General features: G+C 35.6%; 1 protein-coding gene across 1 annotated transcript in view; it reads left to right on the forward strand.

Moving 5' to 3' along the window:
* The first annotated feature begins 62 nt into the window (after positions 1-62).
* Positions 63-16,983, forward strand: part of TRIP11 (thyroid hormone receptor interactor 11) — a 34,194-nt gene continuing 17,273 nt past the window's right edge. The window contains exons 1-11 of the mRNA XM_085317540.1: positions 63-447; positions 2,933-3,009; positions 4,060-4,170; positions 5,344-5,619; positions 6,564-6,632; positions 7,311-7,476; positions 9,258-9,614; positions 10,261-10,301; positions 10,803-10,898; positions 12,114-12,320; positions 12,883-15,912. Of these exons, the coding sequence (XP_085173666.1) occupies positions 309-447; positions 2,933-3,009; positions 4,060-4,170; positions 5,344-5,619; positions 6,564-6,632; positions 7,311-7,476; positions 9,258-9,614; positions 10,261-10,301; positions 10,803-10,898; positions 12,114-12,320; positions 12,883-15,912 (4,569 nt within the window). The 5' untranslated portion in view covers positions 63-308. The remainder of the gene's footprint in view (positions 448-2,932; positions 3,010-4,059; positions 4,171-5,343; positions 5,620-6,563; positions 6,633-7,310; positions 7,477-9,257; positions 9,615-10,260; positions 10,302-10,802; positions 10,899-12,113; positions 12,321-12,882; positions 15,913-16,983) is intronic.

Genomic DNA, 16,983 nt, shown 5'->3' on the forward strand with positions numbered 1-16,983 from the left:
CCCCGCGCCGGGCTTCGCTACTCCACCACCGTCCCGGCATCCTCTGTTGCCGGGTACACGTCTCAGCCGCGGCGCGGGCGCTCTAGGCGGCTGCGGGCACCGTCGGTGGTGATCGGTGGAGGCCGGGCGGGAGTGTCATGGCGGCCGTCGAGGTGGCAGTGCCCGGAGCGGCCGGGAGGAGCCGCTGAGCGGGGTCGGGCCGAGGGGATGCGCGCGGAGGGGGCGCCGGGACCGGTCTGCTAAGCCCCCAGCAGGACCCTCGGCCTCCCTGGCGAGGGGAGGGAGGAGGCGGCCGAGCAGCGGCGGCGATGGCGTCGTGGCTGGGCGGGCTGGGCTCGGGGCTGGGCCAGTCGCTGGGGCAGGTGGGGGGCAGCCTGTCCTCGCTCACTGGCCAGATCTCCAGCTTCACCAAGGACATCCTGTTGGAGGGCGCCGAGGAAGTGGGCGGTAAGAGGGGCTGGGGGAGCCGGGCCGGGGGGGGGCGCGGCGGAGTGGGGGGCCTCGGCCGGGCCGCGGCCGGCGGCGCCGCCCGCCTCGCGGAACAGGCCTGGTTTCGCCAGGGAGCGTCTCCTGCGGGCCGCCGCGGCCGTGCTGGCTGCGCCCGTGACAGGGAGGGAGCCGAGCAGCCCTGGTGACATCGGCTCGGTGCTTTGCGGGGGAGCTGCCGTCTTCCCGTGTTTTGTTTTTGCTTTTATTCTGCTCCTGTGACCTCAGTGTCTGAGGAATAACCGAACATATTTACAGGTTGTAATATAAGAGGTAAAATCTGTTCTGGATTTTTTTTATTTTTTTATTCTAAAGTTCTTAGTTGCATGAATCGTTGCATTGTTGGTAATGGAAACCCATGACAATCTTCTGCTAAATAGTCGTCTGTTTATTTAGCTTATCTAAAACTCCATTAGATTAGCAGCTTTTAGAGGAATAGTGATTTTATAAAACTGCAGAGTAGTAGTACAGCATTTTTGCCTTTGTTTGTGATCTGAAGTCTGACGTGTCACACAGGCAAAGGTCTAGTATAATTGATGCTTTTGTTATTTACGTTTCGGTAGGGCCTAGAGATTCCGATGGAGTCATACCATCCTTCTGCAGCCAACTAGGAGAACATAGTCCTTGTCTTATAGAAGTTAGAAGCAAAAACAGTAAAAAATAAAATAAAAGCTGAAGAATCRGAGTAAGATGTTCCACAAAGTAACAGTAAATTTATTCTGGAATGTTGTATTTTCTTATTTTTCATTAGGAGCTTTAGGAGTTCTTGAATAAAACTTTAGATATTTATTGAAAAACATGGTGATACACACCCATAGGTTAATTTTACTAACATTATTTACCATCCTGAAAATATACCTTACTGAAAAGTAAGTGTTATTTTAAAATAAGTATTAATGATAGCAACCACAGAGAACAGCTGTGACTATTCAATGTTTACATTAGAATGTCAAATGAAACAATTTTACCTAGTTCATGGCTTTACAATTGTGAAAGTATTGTATACAGATGTTATTTTGCGGTCAGGCTGAGACTACCAGGCTAATTTTCTTCCTTCTATGTGATTAAAATACTCTGAAGAGAGAATTTTATTCTGATGACTGAGAAAAAGTTACCCTTTTAATTCAGTTTTGAAACACTTGCTTAAAATTGTTTTAAATTTCAAACCCGTATTAGTTTAGTTTAGAAATTTACTTTGCACTTTTAAACTGTGTAGTTACCTGATGCATTTCTTTTACCTTAAAAAAAAACCAAAAAGACAAATTTAGGTTACAGTTTATTGATTTGTGCCTCAGTTTGTGAGAGATGGCTAATGTTCAGCAGTTATTTCCAGATATGTTTGAGTGATATAGATATGACTGTGATCAGCTTTGTTGTATTTAAGTCTTTTTATGGAACATTAGCCTTACTCTTGAGAGAGTTTAACAATCCAATGGCATCTACATGCTCTTCTGCTCCAGTGTGCTGTATCTTTGTGTACTGTATGGCCTAAAGAACACCTTTCAAGCAATTCCTTTCCTTCCTTTTTACYCTGATTTTTAATGTCCCCCCCTTTATATCCTCTATCTGATTTCCAGACAGAGTAATGATGATGTATGYAGATTATAGACTTTAAAATCTTCAGTTTAAAAGGTTTTGTGGGCAGATTGTTGCCTCTGCCATGCTTGAACACCATCTTAAAAAGCACGTGGGAAATTTAAAAACTAGTAGTTACTTAGATATTCATATTTATTTCAAAATTTCAGGGACTACAAGTGTTGCTGTCCAGCCCATTATGTATGATTCATCATTTATAAAAGGAAAAATGTTATTTCCTCCGATTAAAAAGTGGAACCCAGGAGAAATAAGCGTGGCCTGTTTGAGGAACGTTGATCACTGAGATATCTAGGGATACTATAATGTTTTTTATGTGTTATACAAATTGATACAGTCAAAGTATGTTAATGTATTGTGGAGTTTTCTCTTTTCTTTTTAAATGCAGGATTGATCTTTTTTTTTTCTTTTGGTGGTTTGCTTTTTTGAAATTTTAGTCAGTCTCACTATTGTGTGTATTTTATGCAACTAATTCTTGTTGTGAACTCTAACATGAAATTATTGAGAAATACAACTTGTCATGGGCAAAGTCCTAAATGAAGAGCAGATTCAGAGATGCAAAGCAGTGAAGTAAATACTCTTCCTTTATTTTAAAGWTTAAATTTGCAGTTTTCCAGTAGTTTTGTGATCTGACTGAAAGCCTACATAAGAGAAGAATATTTTAGATTCAAAAGACTGTGATCTGAAAAATAATTTTGGCAGTGTTCTGTTAAAAGTGGCTTATGTCACTTCCATAGGAATAAACAGTGAAGCAGTCTACAGTAAAAATTCTTATTAATAACTGTGGTCTTAATGTTTACGTAACACTTTTGAAGTAGTTTAACAAAATTGAAAATTTTCATTTTTCTTTCAGATACAGCAACGGAACTCCATGTATCAAATTCTAGACTCAGAGAAATAGAAAGTATTAATGCAGCACAGAAGTCAGAAGTAAGAAATTTTGGAATACGTTTACTATAATTAAAAACTGAATAAAAATTCTTAAGTATGGCTGATAAAGATGAAATATTGCACTGGATATGCTCATCCTTGGGAAATTCTGGAAACAAGGATGGCAGTGGTAGTAGAATCTTGCTCTTTTCTTTGGTGACTATCATCACAGTTAGAGGGGCAAGTTTGTGCACTAGGACTTAGACCTTAGCAGTAGACTTTGGGTCTGAGATGCTCCTTTTAAGTTTTGATAAGTTTTAACTGGTAAAGGGTTAAGTGCTTTATTGTGTTTTATATATGACCACAAATCAAAGCGTATTTAGAACACATGCTTTTGTGCTTGACAGTGTATCTTTTGCGGCAGGCTTCAAAGTCTAGAGGATGTACTTGCTGATACAACAGTGTGTCCATATTTCCTGCTACGTGGTCCTTTTGACATAGATACGGATGCTCATGTTCTGCTATGACTGCTTAAAAATCCCTTGTACCCATGTGGCAAGTAGCTGTGTCCTTTTAGAAGAAACTGTTGGTCTTGTGACTTTATGAACTGTAAACTAGCCACCTTTGTTTGCTTTGTCTGCCCTTAAGAGGAGTGTAAGGTAGGAGAGGATATTGGGAGTTAACAGTTTTTGCTTGCCCTATTTCTAGACTCTTAGCATCTGCTGTTGGCCACTGTCAGAGACAGGGTACTGGACTGTATGGATGTTAGCTCCTGTTTGTGTTCTGTGATTGTTCTAAAATTGCATCTATCAATATTGTCCATCATATGAAGACTAATTCAGCTCTGAAACTTTTCTTCTTGACATTTACCTCTGCTTATGACAAATCTTTGAGCATGAACTATGTGCACTAGTCTGTGCTGTGTAAAACTGGAAAGCTTGGAAATGAAAATGATTTTAGACCCATATTTGGAGTTACTTTAACTGTGCATTTTGAGTGAAATAACGTGAAAATTATTTTTTTTAAATTGTTTAGCAATCTTTGACTTTTCTAATTGTGTAAGAACTAGTTGTTCAGAGCTTACTAACATCCATTTCTCATTTCTGCTAGAATGAGAGACTGAAAAAAGTTTGTAGTGATTTGGAAGAAAAACATGAATCAGCAGAGCTTCAAATAAAACAGTTGTCTATAGAGTACCGAAATCAGCTACAACAAAAAGAGGTATGATACAGAGTAAAACATTTGAGTACATCCAATAAATTCATGTATTATGTTGATTGCTATTTTTGTTTAATTTTGATATCTGCCTTTTTAGTAGAAGCGTCAGTCAGAGTTGTAAATATACTGAGATATATATATATATWTATAGAGAGAGAKATATAGATATATATAGATACATATATATTTTATTGATGTAGAGGCTAAGACGTGCGCTTCATTGAGTCATGTAATATAACTGCAGCTGCCAGAAGGTAGATGAGAGAAAACTCTTCAGAAATATCGTGTGTATATCAGAATTCCTGTTCTTTTATTATCACTATGAGAAAGGATACTTTAACTGCTTTGTATTTCTAACTCATTATCTTTGCTAAGGAAGGTAACAGAGGAGCAAATACTCATTTGAAGCAGTTATTTTTCTCTGTGGATAGCCTTTATTTATCTTAAAGTGTACAACTGAAACAGAACTAGCTTTCGTAACTTGAGAAAATGTATTTTTGTGATGTAAATGGATCATCTCTACAAACTCCTGTGTAATGTGAGTTTTCACAGCCCTTTAAGAAAGTTGCCGGTATACCAAGAATATTACAGAAGATGAGTTTTTCTTCTGCTTTATTTATAAATGTATGTGGGAGCTACAGGAAGCAGAATTTTGAGATGTATAATATTCTGCTCGTTACATATAATAATACACATGTTAAAGGAAAATTGTATGCAACTAATTTCAGTGTGATGTGAATAAGTGCATTTGCAGTACTTTGAAATGTTCAGCATAATATAAATAATTTGAGAAACATCGTATATTGCTTAACTTTCATATATTAAAGCCCTCCTTGAAATTTTTTATTCATTGTACAGCTTGTTAGCCTGAATCTTGCTGTAGGATTTGGGGGTGCCTTGACTGCTAAAAATTACCAAAATCTGTTGTTGACAAAGGTGTAGAAGTAATCAACTAAAAAATAGTAAAACTTCTATGTTTTTTAGTGTGAGATGTTTWATAACAAGTCCACTAAGATTGCTTTTGTCCATCAGGAGAGTGTTTGTTTTCCTTRTTTGTGTAGTAAAAATCTTCAGTAATTCCTGGTGAGGGGAGTGTGAGATGGATTGGTTGGCTTACATTTAAAATATTTTGATGTTCTTCTTACTGAAACAATACATTGTGTTCTATGTATTCAGGTGGAAATCAGCCATCTAAAAGCTAGGCAGAATGCRCTACAGGAACAATTGCAGAAGGTACAGACAGCTGCTCAGTCAGCACAGTTAGGAGCTGGTGTTTTGCCACCAGCCACTACATCAGCTTCCTTTGTTCCAGTGGTTAGACATTCTTCAGGTTTTCAAGATGATGACATGGATTTTGGAGATATAATCTGGTCACAACAAGAAATAAACAGATTGTCCATTGAAGTTTCTAGGCTTGAATCTGAGGTCGACCACTGGAAGCAGATTGCACAGGTGAGTGACTCCCCCTCCACTCCCGCGGTGCCTCTGGATTAGTGTTTTCAGTGCATTTGGCATTCCTGGAATGAATTCTTTTTATTATTTTATTTTTATGATTTGAAATTTATAGAATCAACTGATTTGATGGGAGAGGTGAAATACAGTCTTTTGGTCTTTTTTTGCCTATATGGTTGGTGGCACGCTGAGTGACTATTTTCCAAACACTTTTTCAAAATGCATTTAAGCATGATTTGTTGAGTTAGAAAAAGCATTCTATAAACATTTACCCAGAACATTAGTACTACTAATAATTAGTACTAGAATATTAGTACTACTTCAGGATTTAATTTTTGTGCAGCTTAAAATATTTTTCTTCCTGGCTATGCTATTGATTTGTTTATTAAGAGCACAGTTGTTCATAGTGATAGTTACATGTTTGCATATTATTTTTCCTTACTCTTTTCTCACGGCTTGATATGTCAGTTACAACTTGTGGTCTGCTAACAAGAAAGAATATAATCATTCAAGCTATTGTTGATGTAAGTCATCATTTCTCAAGCTGTTGTCTGATTTCAGAGATAGTACTTGGCCTGTGTGGAAATATCAAATTAAAACAAAGCAGTCTTGTTGTCTTATTAGGTGCAGTAGTACATTCCCCCTCCCCCCCAGCTTTTACACATTTGCAGGTAATTGTGGGGGGGGGGAGGGGAGGAGGGTGAAAACATGGAAAACTAAAATGTTTCCATTAAGATTACCTTTATTTCTGAGTGACAATACTGCAGATTTGAACTCTGTTTCATGTTAGTAATTGTGATAATCTTAAAATGATATCATGGTAGAAACTGCGTCATCTTTGTTTTCTGATTTTGATTATCCTACTGAGGAAGTGCTGACATGAAAAATATTAGGTATTTATCCCAATTTCCACGTGGAGATGATATTTTTCTTTTCTTACCTAGCCTTCCAAAGTGCAAGGGGCAAATGATGCAGAACAAAGTGAAGTCTGTAAACTGCAGAATACCATTAAGGTAAGATGACAGCTTTGACATGCCAGTTCTYTTGTGCCCTTTATTCTTTAAGGTTTCGTTACAGCAAGACTTTTGTGAATAAAGTTAAAAATACTTACGGCACTGCTACTTGCTTTTCTTCTATTAAATAATGGGGGGAGCACTTAATTTTACTAACTGAAATGTTGCTGTCCTCTCTAAAAGATTTGATTTGTTTGGAAATCTAGGGGCAACAGTATTATATAACTTTCCGAATATAGTTCTTAAGCTTAAAGGGTGATGTTAGCATCTGTGAGGGCAGTTAACATTCAGAAGTAGTTGATGACTTGTAATGAATTTAGATGCTCAAAATACTTTACTTGCATTCTCAGAGATATCTTGGCCCTTTCTTAATTTAAGAAACAAATACAGATTTGCATGACATACTTCAAAGTTACAAAAAATATGTCCTGCTATATCCACTTTCTGTGACTTAAAATTGTAATCTCTCTCTATTTTTTTTAAATACTTGCTGTTGTAAGCAACATTCTGTTTTTAAAGGAATGCCTTTTTAAACCTTAAAAAAAAGAACAAAACAGAAACAACCTCTTCTGTGAGAAGTACTTTAATTTTACTGGGAAAACTTTTTGTTTCTTTTATATTACTTCCTGCTTAAGGTTGCGTACTGTATTTTAACATTTTCTTTAATGATATTTTTAGGAGCTCAAACAGAATTTAAGTCAAGAAATAGATGAGCATCAGCATGAACTTTCAGTATTGCAGGATGCACACAGACAAAAGCTAGTAGAGATAARTCGTCGACATCGAGAAGAGCTGAGTGAATATGAGGAACGAATTGAAGAACTTGAGAATCAGCTACAGCAAGGTGTTTACCAYGTGCTTTTTTAGTGTTATTTTCTGATTTAATGTGCCGTGAATTCTGATTAAAGCATAAAATAGGCACATAATAAACAGTGCAATACATGTCAAATACATGATATTTAGAAATCTGATTTTAAACTTTAGGTCAGCTTTATGCTTCAGACACACCTTATAAGCACTGTTCTTGGGTTGAACACTGGAGTGATAGCATTTCAGCGTCTAACCTCTATCAATTTATATGATGATTTTTATATCAGATTTTATGCTCTGAATTCTACACTTCCTGTTTTTTTAACTGAATATAGAAGTGGAAGAGATGTGCAGCACTGAAGATGATAACATTTCAGCACAAAAATAGTTTTGTTGAGAAATAGTATGTACCAGTTAGGTGCCTTGATTGAAGCTCTTAAGGTGCAGTAAGGACCATGCACACATGTGGCATGGCTAGATTTTAAGAGAAGTGCAGTAATYGTCATAAGAAGCTTTTTGTTGTCATGCAAGTCCTTCATATTACGTTAAAAAAAAACCAACCCAAAACAGTCTTGTCAGTTAGGTCTCCTTTAGGGCTTTCTTTGCCCTTAAATATCTTAAAACCAAAAACACCTGTAAGCCTATGTTTTATGATGTTTTAAAACCCTGATTTCTAAATAGTGTATATTTCTCTTTGGGAAAGAGAGACCAACAAAGACAGGACTTTCTGCTTAGAAAGAAAGGAAATATTTTTGCAGCTTCTTAGGTTCTAAGGTAGTACTGAAAGGAAATATATTTCTTCAAATCAGATGCCTGATATGAYGTAACCTGACTTTTAGATGCACTGTACATCTATCATCAGGGCTCATTTAATAAAATGAAGGGAGGAATCTTGTATCTTTTGCTTTACAAGTCATTGCAAAATAAATGTTGTTTACAGCTTTTGAAATATTAAGAATATTTCACTGTATTTTTATTGTGGTAGTCTCATATTTGAGAACATAATATAGATTGTAGAAATTTTTATTGAACTCCCACTTGAATTCATAAGCAACGTTGTTTTCGTTTAAATTTTTTCTGTACATTTTTGACTTTGCTTCTTTGTACTCTGAAAAATGCATTGTAAGGATTGTACAAAGCTATGAATGTTCTTATAGTAGGGTGCATCTGTAAAAAATACAATTTCTGCAAAATGAGATCATTGGGGAAAAAAATTATACATCATTTAACAAAAGAGATTATCAAGTAAAATTTAGTCCTTGCAGCCACCTGAAACTGATTGGAGATGCAATCTTGAGGGTTTTAAGATCTGCTAGCAAAAATATGTTGTATATGCAAAGTATTATGCTCTAACAGCCATTTGGCAACCCTTTAAAATAAATATATAGTAAAAATAGTGATATTTGCTTCAAGGTGGATTAACTGTTTTTTGGTAAATTAATCTTAGGAAATTGAGGATTTTCTAATTGTGATAAATTAGCTTCTGTCAGCTTCCCCACATGTCCTGGTCAAGCATATTTTAATTCAGACTTAGTCAGCCTGCATCTTGTAACTCCTACCATTCAAAACTTTTGAGGCAGGGACGTGTAAGTATCTAAGTATTTGAAGAACTGTTTTTCAGATCAATCGTATGTATGGCACTACGCAAAATGTTTGCAAGTTTTTTTTTTAATTGTTATTTTGTTTGTTTGTGATGATCATATTTCCATTTTAGACTATCTCTTCTGTCAAGAGAAGAGTAGGAAAAGGAGACTTTTAGGTAAAAGATCTACAGAACTGGTTTTGGTTATTATTGCAAACTTTTTTGCCTTTTAGGTGGTTTAAGCACTGATGCCACAGATGATTCTAAAATTAGTGAACAGAAAAAGATTCTAGATGGTGGAAAAGCAGAGGACCTGCGGATTATAAAGGACCTAGAGGATGAAATACAAAARTTAAACCACAAACTGTCTTCTGCCAAAGAAAAAGAAAAAATTCTGCTGGAAGAGCAAGAATTGATTAAGATAGAAAAAAACAAAATAACAAAAGAGTATGAAAGTCTAAAATCTGATTTTAGTAAGCTTCAAAGTTCTGTTGCTGAGCAAGATGTTATCATGAAAGAACAGGAAAAGTTCCCATCGAAGACATCACTGCTTCCAGAAGATGTTGTCAGGCTACAGCAGGCACTGTTAGGTATGGAGTGTCTGTGTGTGTGTTAATCGTATCCTCACAGGTTTATGCTCTTAATGCTTGGAATTTATATTTAAAAGTTGCAACAGAAAACTGGTGTTTTGGCAAAGGGTTGACTGCAGAGGTGAGCGCAGCAGAAAAGAAAACACTATTAAGCCTAGCATGATTGTAGGAATATCTGATTAGCCAAGTAAATGTGCCTGCCAGCTGTTTGAKAGGATTTTTCTTTCTTTAAATGTAAATTTGTCTGAATAGAACAGAAGTTATTTTTTTAAATTCTGAAAGTACGTTTTTGTGTGTAAAGGCTAATATCTTCTCCTCAAGATAAAGTGCAATATATGTTTTACAAGTGTATCTATATTTAGAACATCTTTTAATATTGTATAACTAACACATTATAGTACCAGACTCCTTCTAATGTGGTTTCAGTTGGAGAAAAAAAAATGTGCTGTCTTCATAGTGGTCATTGATGGTACATAAGAATCTTTTACAGCATTAACACATAAAAATAGATATATAAAAAAAATCACAAAACACTGTCAAACTGTTTTCTGGGCAGTGGAGCTATGTTGGGGCAAATTTGGGAGGATTTTTTGTTGTTGTTGTTGCTGTTTCGGAAGTAGCACATTAATTTTTTTTTTCCTTATAGAAGCAGAAAAGGAAATAGCAAGACTTTCAAGTTTAAATCAGGTAAAACAATCTGAAAATTAGGTTGACAAAAAATTCATAACAATAAATGGTGGGAAAACACATTATTGGCACTGTACRTTTCTTGGGAAGCTTTCATGCTTCTATATAAGTAATCTTGTAATCAAGAAAATGCAGATTAATTTTATAATTACATATGGAAATGATAGAAATAATATATTATGATTTGTGAAGCCCCACACCCAACTGTGTTAAAGGAAACTACTAGTGTTCCTCATATCATATTATTATGTTAGCTGCTGTAACTACTGTAACATGTAGTTCTACAGTATTAATTGAACATGGACTTGGATTACTAGATAACTTTATAGTATCTAAAGTATTATCTATGTTCATATCATGTATGTGTTTATTCTTCCATGTTCCTCTGCAGGTAAATACTTAACTAACACAGCCTGATTACAAGTAGTGCTATTTAAATACTTTGAATCTTCATYTGAAACGTTTCATTGTTTAAATACTGATTGTGTGCTTTTTTTATAGGCTGACAGTTTCATTGGTATGGGAAAGGATATTCAGACGTTTATGCTAGATCTACAGGTTCTTAAAGAAGAAAATTTAAAGTTGAGAAAAGAAAAGGTATGTATGTTAGTTTTTCTGGACTGTGTTTACATATTTCATGAAGTATAGACAAAGCATTAAATATTTTGAAACCTATGATAAACTCTTTTTTTTAATTCTAAATGTGGTTGGTATTAACTGATTATTGCAGATGGATGCACACATCAGTCAAATGTAACATTTCAACATACAACTGTTTTAAGATACTTTATGACTTTCATTATTACGTACCTTTCAGTTAAGGATTTCATTCTYGTTTTTAATTGCTTGAAAGTGTATTCACTTGACCTGCTGAAAAGAAAAAGCCAGCATTTTTTAATATGATGTGGCATTGTGGAAAAAATGTTGTTTATTTGATGAAATACTGAATTTCAGAAGCTGTTTTAAATAAGGTATGCTTATTTCATTTGTTGTTTTATAGAATTGATTCGTATTCTGCTAAGTATTTTGAATTAGTTCATTACATTATAATCAAGGACTTCAGAACCACTAGCACTGAATGGTATTCCGTAAAATCTGTCACTGTTTTTCACCTCTCAATCTACATGGCCACGTTTCAGTGTAGACTGTCATCAGTTGTAAAACTTTTTTCTTCCTTGGAATGCTGTAATAATGCTACATTGCATCTTGCTGAYTAAATTACGGAACAGAACATATAGTCTGTGTGGAACTTTAGGCTTAGCTTTTGGCAGAGTTGACTCACTCCCTCATAAACCCTGGGTCAAGAGATTTGACTTGGTTTATCTTGTATCTAGGAATATTTTTGAACTGAGATTTTGTGTGGTTTGCATGAATTTAAATATTCCCACCACATTCTTCTTAAGAATGTTTTTCAGATTTTTTTAGTTAAAACTTCCACTCTTGCCATGCAGTATAGTGTGTGTTTAGGGTATCCCTAAAAGATGTGACAGTTTATCCCAGCTGGAGATCTATGCCTCAGAGGTGGATGCAACTTTGCCTGTCAGGCCATGGCTTGCTTTTGTGCAGAGGCTGTGCATTGCTAACCTTTGTGATGAGAAGGTGATTGCATGTGTACAAACGTTAAAGACAAAGWCTTTACAATGAAGAATGTTTAATTGGAATGATATTTATGTAGGCTTAAGGGTTCTGATACAAAGAAATGACTGCTTTTCTTTTATTCCTTGAGAAGAAAGAAACCATCTGAAATCTAAACACTATAAATTTCAGCAAGCAAAGTCTAATATTTAGAAAGGTTTTTTTTTTTTGTTTAAGGAGGAACTTCAGAAGGAACTGACAAATGCACATCATAAAATTGAGAATATTCCTTCTACATATACTGAAGATCAGAATTCAGAATTAAGCCAGCTAAGGCAAGATTTGGAAAGAAAAGTGCATGAATTAGATGAAAGTATTGCTGAAAGAGAAATCTTAATAGCAGAGTTGGAAGAACTGGACAAGCAGAATCAAGAAGCTACTCAGGTAAAATATTGCAATTAATTATTAAACTGGCAAATTAAATGTTTAGGGTTGGTGAGGTTTTTTGTATCTTTTAAGTTGAGCTTTGCATGTACATATCAGGGATATGTAAGTTATCCTGTGTGGCAATAAAATAATTACAGGTTTACCTTATTCCCTGCTCTGCCGAAAGAGGGTCGTCTGCAAAATTCCTGAAGTGCAACAAAACCATTTGTTACTGTCAGAGAGATAATGTAATATACCCATAATGAATGTTTCTTTCCTATGTTGTGTCAAATAAAAATTACTTTCTTGCTTGCAAGACTTCTAACTATTTTTATCCTGCTAACATTTTGACCTCCTGTCTTATAACAGTATGCATGACACAAATCCTCTTTACCTTTTGTCAAGTTTTATTTTGTTGAGTAGTTTAACTGCTTTGTTACTTTTTTTTTTAAGTAAGGACCTTTTTGTTTCAACTCGATTGATTTGTTTTTATCCTTTGGACAAGGAGAAAAAAAAAAGTAGTCCATTGTTCTGCTGATTCTCCTCCTCCTAATGAATTCTTGTTTTGTGTTCATTTCAGCATATGATTATACTGAAAGAACAGCTGTCAAAACAACATACAGAAAATGATAGTGCCATGAAACAACTGAAATGTGAGATAGATTTTGAAAGAAAGAAGGTATCAAAACTAGAAATTGAGAAGATGGAAACTATTAAGGAGTTAAATAGTCATAAAGAAAAACTAAGTCAGTGTTCATRTACTCTTAATGATTTGCATATGAGTAAGCAGCAGCTTCAAGATAATATTAAAGATCTACAGGAACAATTAAGGATMGCCCAGGACTGTAACTTGCGTAATAAAAAAGAAATTACAGAGCTGCAGCAGAGACTAAAAGAAAGAGAGGAGGAACTTTCTGTATCCTTGAGCAAGTTAACAGAAAAAGAGAATCGTGAATCTAACTACAGTTGTCAAGATCTGATTCTTAAAGAGAGAGAAGCAGAAATTGCAAAACTACAGAATGACATTTCAGAATATAAACAACGAAATGAAAACTTGGAGAARTCTATGTCTGACCTCAGACTAGAAAATGGAAAGTTGATAGCTGCCTGTGAAGAAATAAAACAACAGCTTAGTGATGCTGTTTCTGAGTCTAATAAAGTTTCATTAGAAAAAGACACTGTCACGCAGGCTTTGAAAATGGAAAAAAGACAACTGGAAACTGAATTAAACCAGACTGAAAAACGGCTATTGGAACAAGCATGCAAGTATGAGCAAACTATTGAGGAATTATCGAATGCACGTAGTATGGATACCACTGCATTGCAGCATGAACATGAGCGCCTGGTTAAACTCAATCAAGAAAAAGACTTTAAGATTGCAGAACTCAAAAGGAACATTGAGCAGATGGAAACTGACCACCAAGAAACAAAAGAAATGTTGACTACCAGTTTAGGAGGACAGAAGCAGTTGACAGAACTCATAAAAGAAAAAGAGGTATTTATTGAAAAATTTAAAAATCGAGCCTTACAAGTACAACAAGAACTTGAAGAATATATTAAAGATTCAAAAAACCAGGATATTTTAAAACAAAACTTAGAGGAAAAAGACAAAAGTCTTGCAGTTATGAAGGAAGAAAATAATCATTTGAAAGAAGAAATTGAACGTCTTAAGGATCAGCAAAGTAGATCTCTACCTGTAGTTGAGCCTAAAACTCTGGATATTATTATTGAACTTGAAAGTGAGGTAACACAGTTAAAAGTGATAAAGAATAATCTTGAAGAGGAAATAGCAGTTCTCAAAAAAACAATAGAAGATCAGAATCAAAAAACAGTGCAACTTCAGCAGTCTTTGCAGGAGCAAAAAAAAGAAATAGATGAGTCTAAATTTCAGCGAGAGCAAATGAATGTCACACATGAAAGACTTTTCTTGGAGAAAGATGAGGAAATAAAAAATTTACAGAAAACAATTGAACAAATTAAAACTCAGTTGCACAAAGAGAGGCAGGTTATTCAGACTGATTCCTCTGATCTCTTTCAGGAAACCAAAGTTCAGACCCTTAATGGAGAAAATGGAAATGAAAAACATGACTTATCTAAAGCTGAAATTGAAAGACTGGTGAAAGGTATCAAAGAAAGAGAGATGGAGATCAAACTTTTAAACGAAAAGAATGTTTCTCTAAGTCAACAAATTGATCAGTTGTCCAAAGATGAAGTTGGCAAACTCACTCAAATAATTCAAGAGAAAGACTTAGAAATACAAGCTCTCAATGCTAGAGTTTCTTCACCTTCCTATAGGCAGGATGTTCTTTGTCTTCAGCAGCAGCTGCAAGCTTATGTCATGGAAAGAGAACAAGTACTAGCAGTTCTAAGTGAGAAGACAAGAGAGAACAGTCAGTTAAAAACGGAGTACCATAAGATCATGGATATGGTAGCTACTAAAGAAGCAGCTTTGGTACGGTTGCAGGAAGAGAATCAAAAGTTGTCCAGTAGATTTGAAAACAGCAGTCAAGACATGTTTAGGGAAACTATTCAGAATTTATCCCGTATCATTCGAGAGAAAGATATTGAAATAGATGCATTAAGTCAAAAATGCCAAACCTTACTGACTGTCTTGCAGACATCCAGTACAGGTGCTGAAAATGGGTCGGGAAGTGTTAACAGTAACCAGTTTGAGGAACTCTTACAAGAACGTGATAAATTAAAACAACAAGTGAAGAAGATGGAAGAGTGGAAGCAACAGGTAATGACCACAGTTCAGAACATGCAGCATGAGTCAGCTCACCTCCAAGAAGAGCTACACAAGCTTCAAGCCCAAATTTCAGTTGAAAGCGACAGTAATTCGAAGTTGCAGGTAGATTATAATGGCTTGATTCAGAGTTATGAACAGAATGAGAAAAAGCTGAAAAGTTTTAGCCAGGAGTTGGTACAAGTTCAACACAGCATAGGACAGCTACATAACACTAAGGATCTTCTCCTGGGAAAGCTTGATCTGGTAACACCTTCTGTTGCAGTAGCTTCTGTTGTTTCACAGCCTTCAGGCATTCAACACAATATTCCTGAAGTACTCAGTGATGAATCTAAACTCCTTCAGAAGGAACTGGAACAACTGAAAAAAAAGTTGCAAGAAAAAGATGCAACTATTAGGACACTTCAGGAAAACAATCAACGGTTATCTGATTCTGTGGCTACAGCATCAGAGTTAGAGAGAAAGGGTCAAGAAGAGACTGATTCAGAAATGAGGCAGATCAAAGAAAAACACGATATCTTGCAGAAGTCACTTAGGGAAAAGGACATACTGATTAAATCTAAAAGCGATCAGTTACTTTCTGTGAGTGAAAATCTTAGCAACAAAGAAAATGAAAATGAGCTTTTAAAACAAGCTGTGACTAATCTTAAAGAAAGAAATTTAATTTTAGAAATGGATATTCGAAAATTGAAAGAAGAAAATGAAAAAATAGTTGCAAGGTGTAGGGAAAAAGAAACAGAATTCCGAGCACTTCAGGAGACTAATATGCAGTTTTCCATGATGCTGAAAGAGAAAGAATTTGAATCCCATTCAATGAAAGAAAAAGCTCTTGCTTTTGAAAAGCTGTTGAAAGAAAAAGAACAGGTATGTGTGTTCTTATTTATGAATATCTTTTTAAATGAACCATATGGTAATCAACTTTCATGTATATATAGGCGTCAGGTATTTGCCGGAAATCAGTTTCTCATTCTCCACTGTATTACACTAAAAATCATTCCACTGSAAAATTAAGAAATGAAAAATCAGCAAGTGTATGACTTACAAATTTGCCTGCTAATTTTGCAGCCATAAACTACATTTCTCATTCATTTGGGAAACGATTATTTACTAAAGAGCTATTTAATATTTTGCTTTGGCCCTGTTGTTCATTAAGTACCCCACACTATTTTTAGTGCATGTTGGTCAAATTTTGCGGAGGCCAGCAGAACTAATTTCCTGATATACTTCCAGTAGTATTTTTTATTTTCATGTGATTGCTTYGTAACATCCCTGTGAGGCATGTTGTTTCACAATGTTTGTCCCTGTGAGATAGATGGGTTTGTATGTCTTCATTTTATGGTTGGAGAAACTGCACTGCAAAAACTATGGGACAAACTAAATTAATTCTTTCTGCACTTTGACATTTAGGAGACATGGGTTTGGGGGATTTAGGATTAAGATCCATTCTAGAAGAGTAAGGAATTTTGTGGCATCCTGATAGTCAAATAGGGGACCAGCCAGTTGTATGAACTGCAGCTACTTGAGTTAATGGATGTGTGAATTACCATCCTCTTAGAAATTAAGAGACTTAGAAATTAAGTACAAGTATAATAGTCTTTCTGTTCTGTTTAACTTCTAAACAGATTTTTCTTTTCTCTATGCTCTGCTCTTTCTGTCCAGGTCTCCATCTCATCTTGCTGGTTCTGGTTTACGTTCCTCAGTCTTCTCTCACAGTTGTCCCCCTCCAACACATACATAGTGTTCGTTTTCCTATTGTGCCCACATCCCTCTTCATTTTCCAATGTTACTACTCTCTGATCAGAAGCAACATTAGTATTTATGTAAACCATTATAAAGTAATCTGGCATTTATTTTTCCCCGCATTATAATATGAAATTTGACATCTCTTTGGAGCATTTTCAGACTAATTTACCAAATAAACATGCAATGTAATGT

This window comes from Rhea americana, unplaced genomic scaffold, assembly GCF_003343005.1.
Source record: "Rhea americana isolate MKP2758 unplaced genomic scaffold, rheAme1 scaffold_5, whole genome shotgun sequence".
Classification (NCBI taxonomy): Eukaryota; Metazoa; Chordata; class Aves; order Rheiformes; family Rheidae; genus Rhea; species Rhea americana.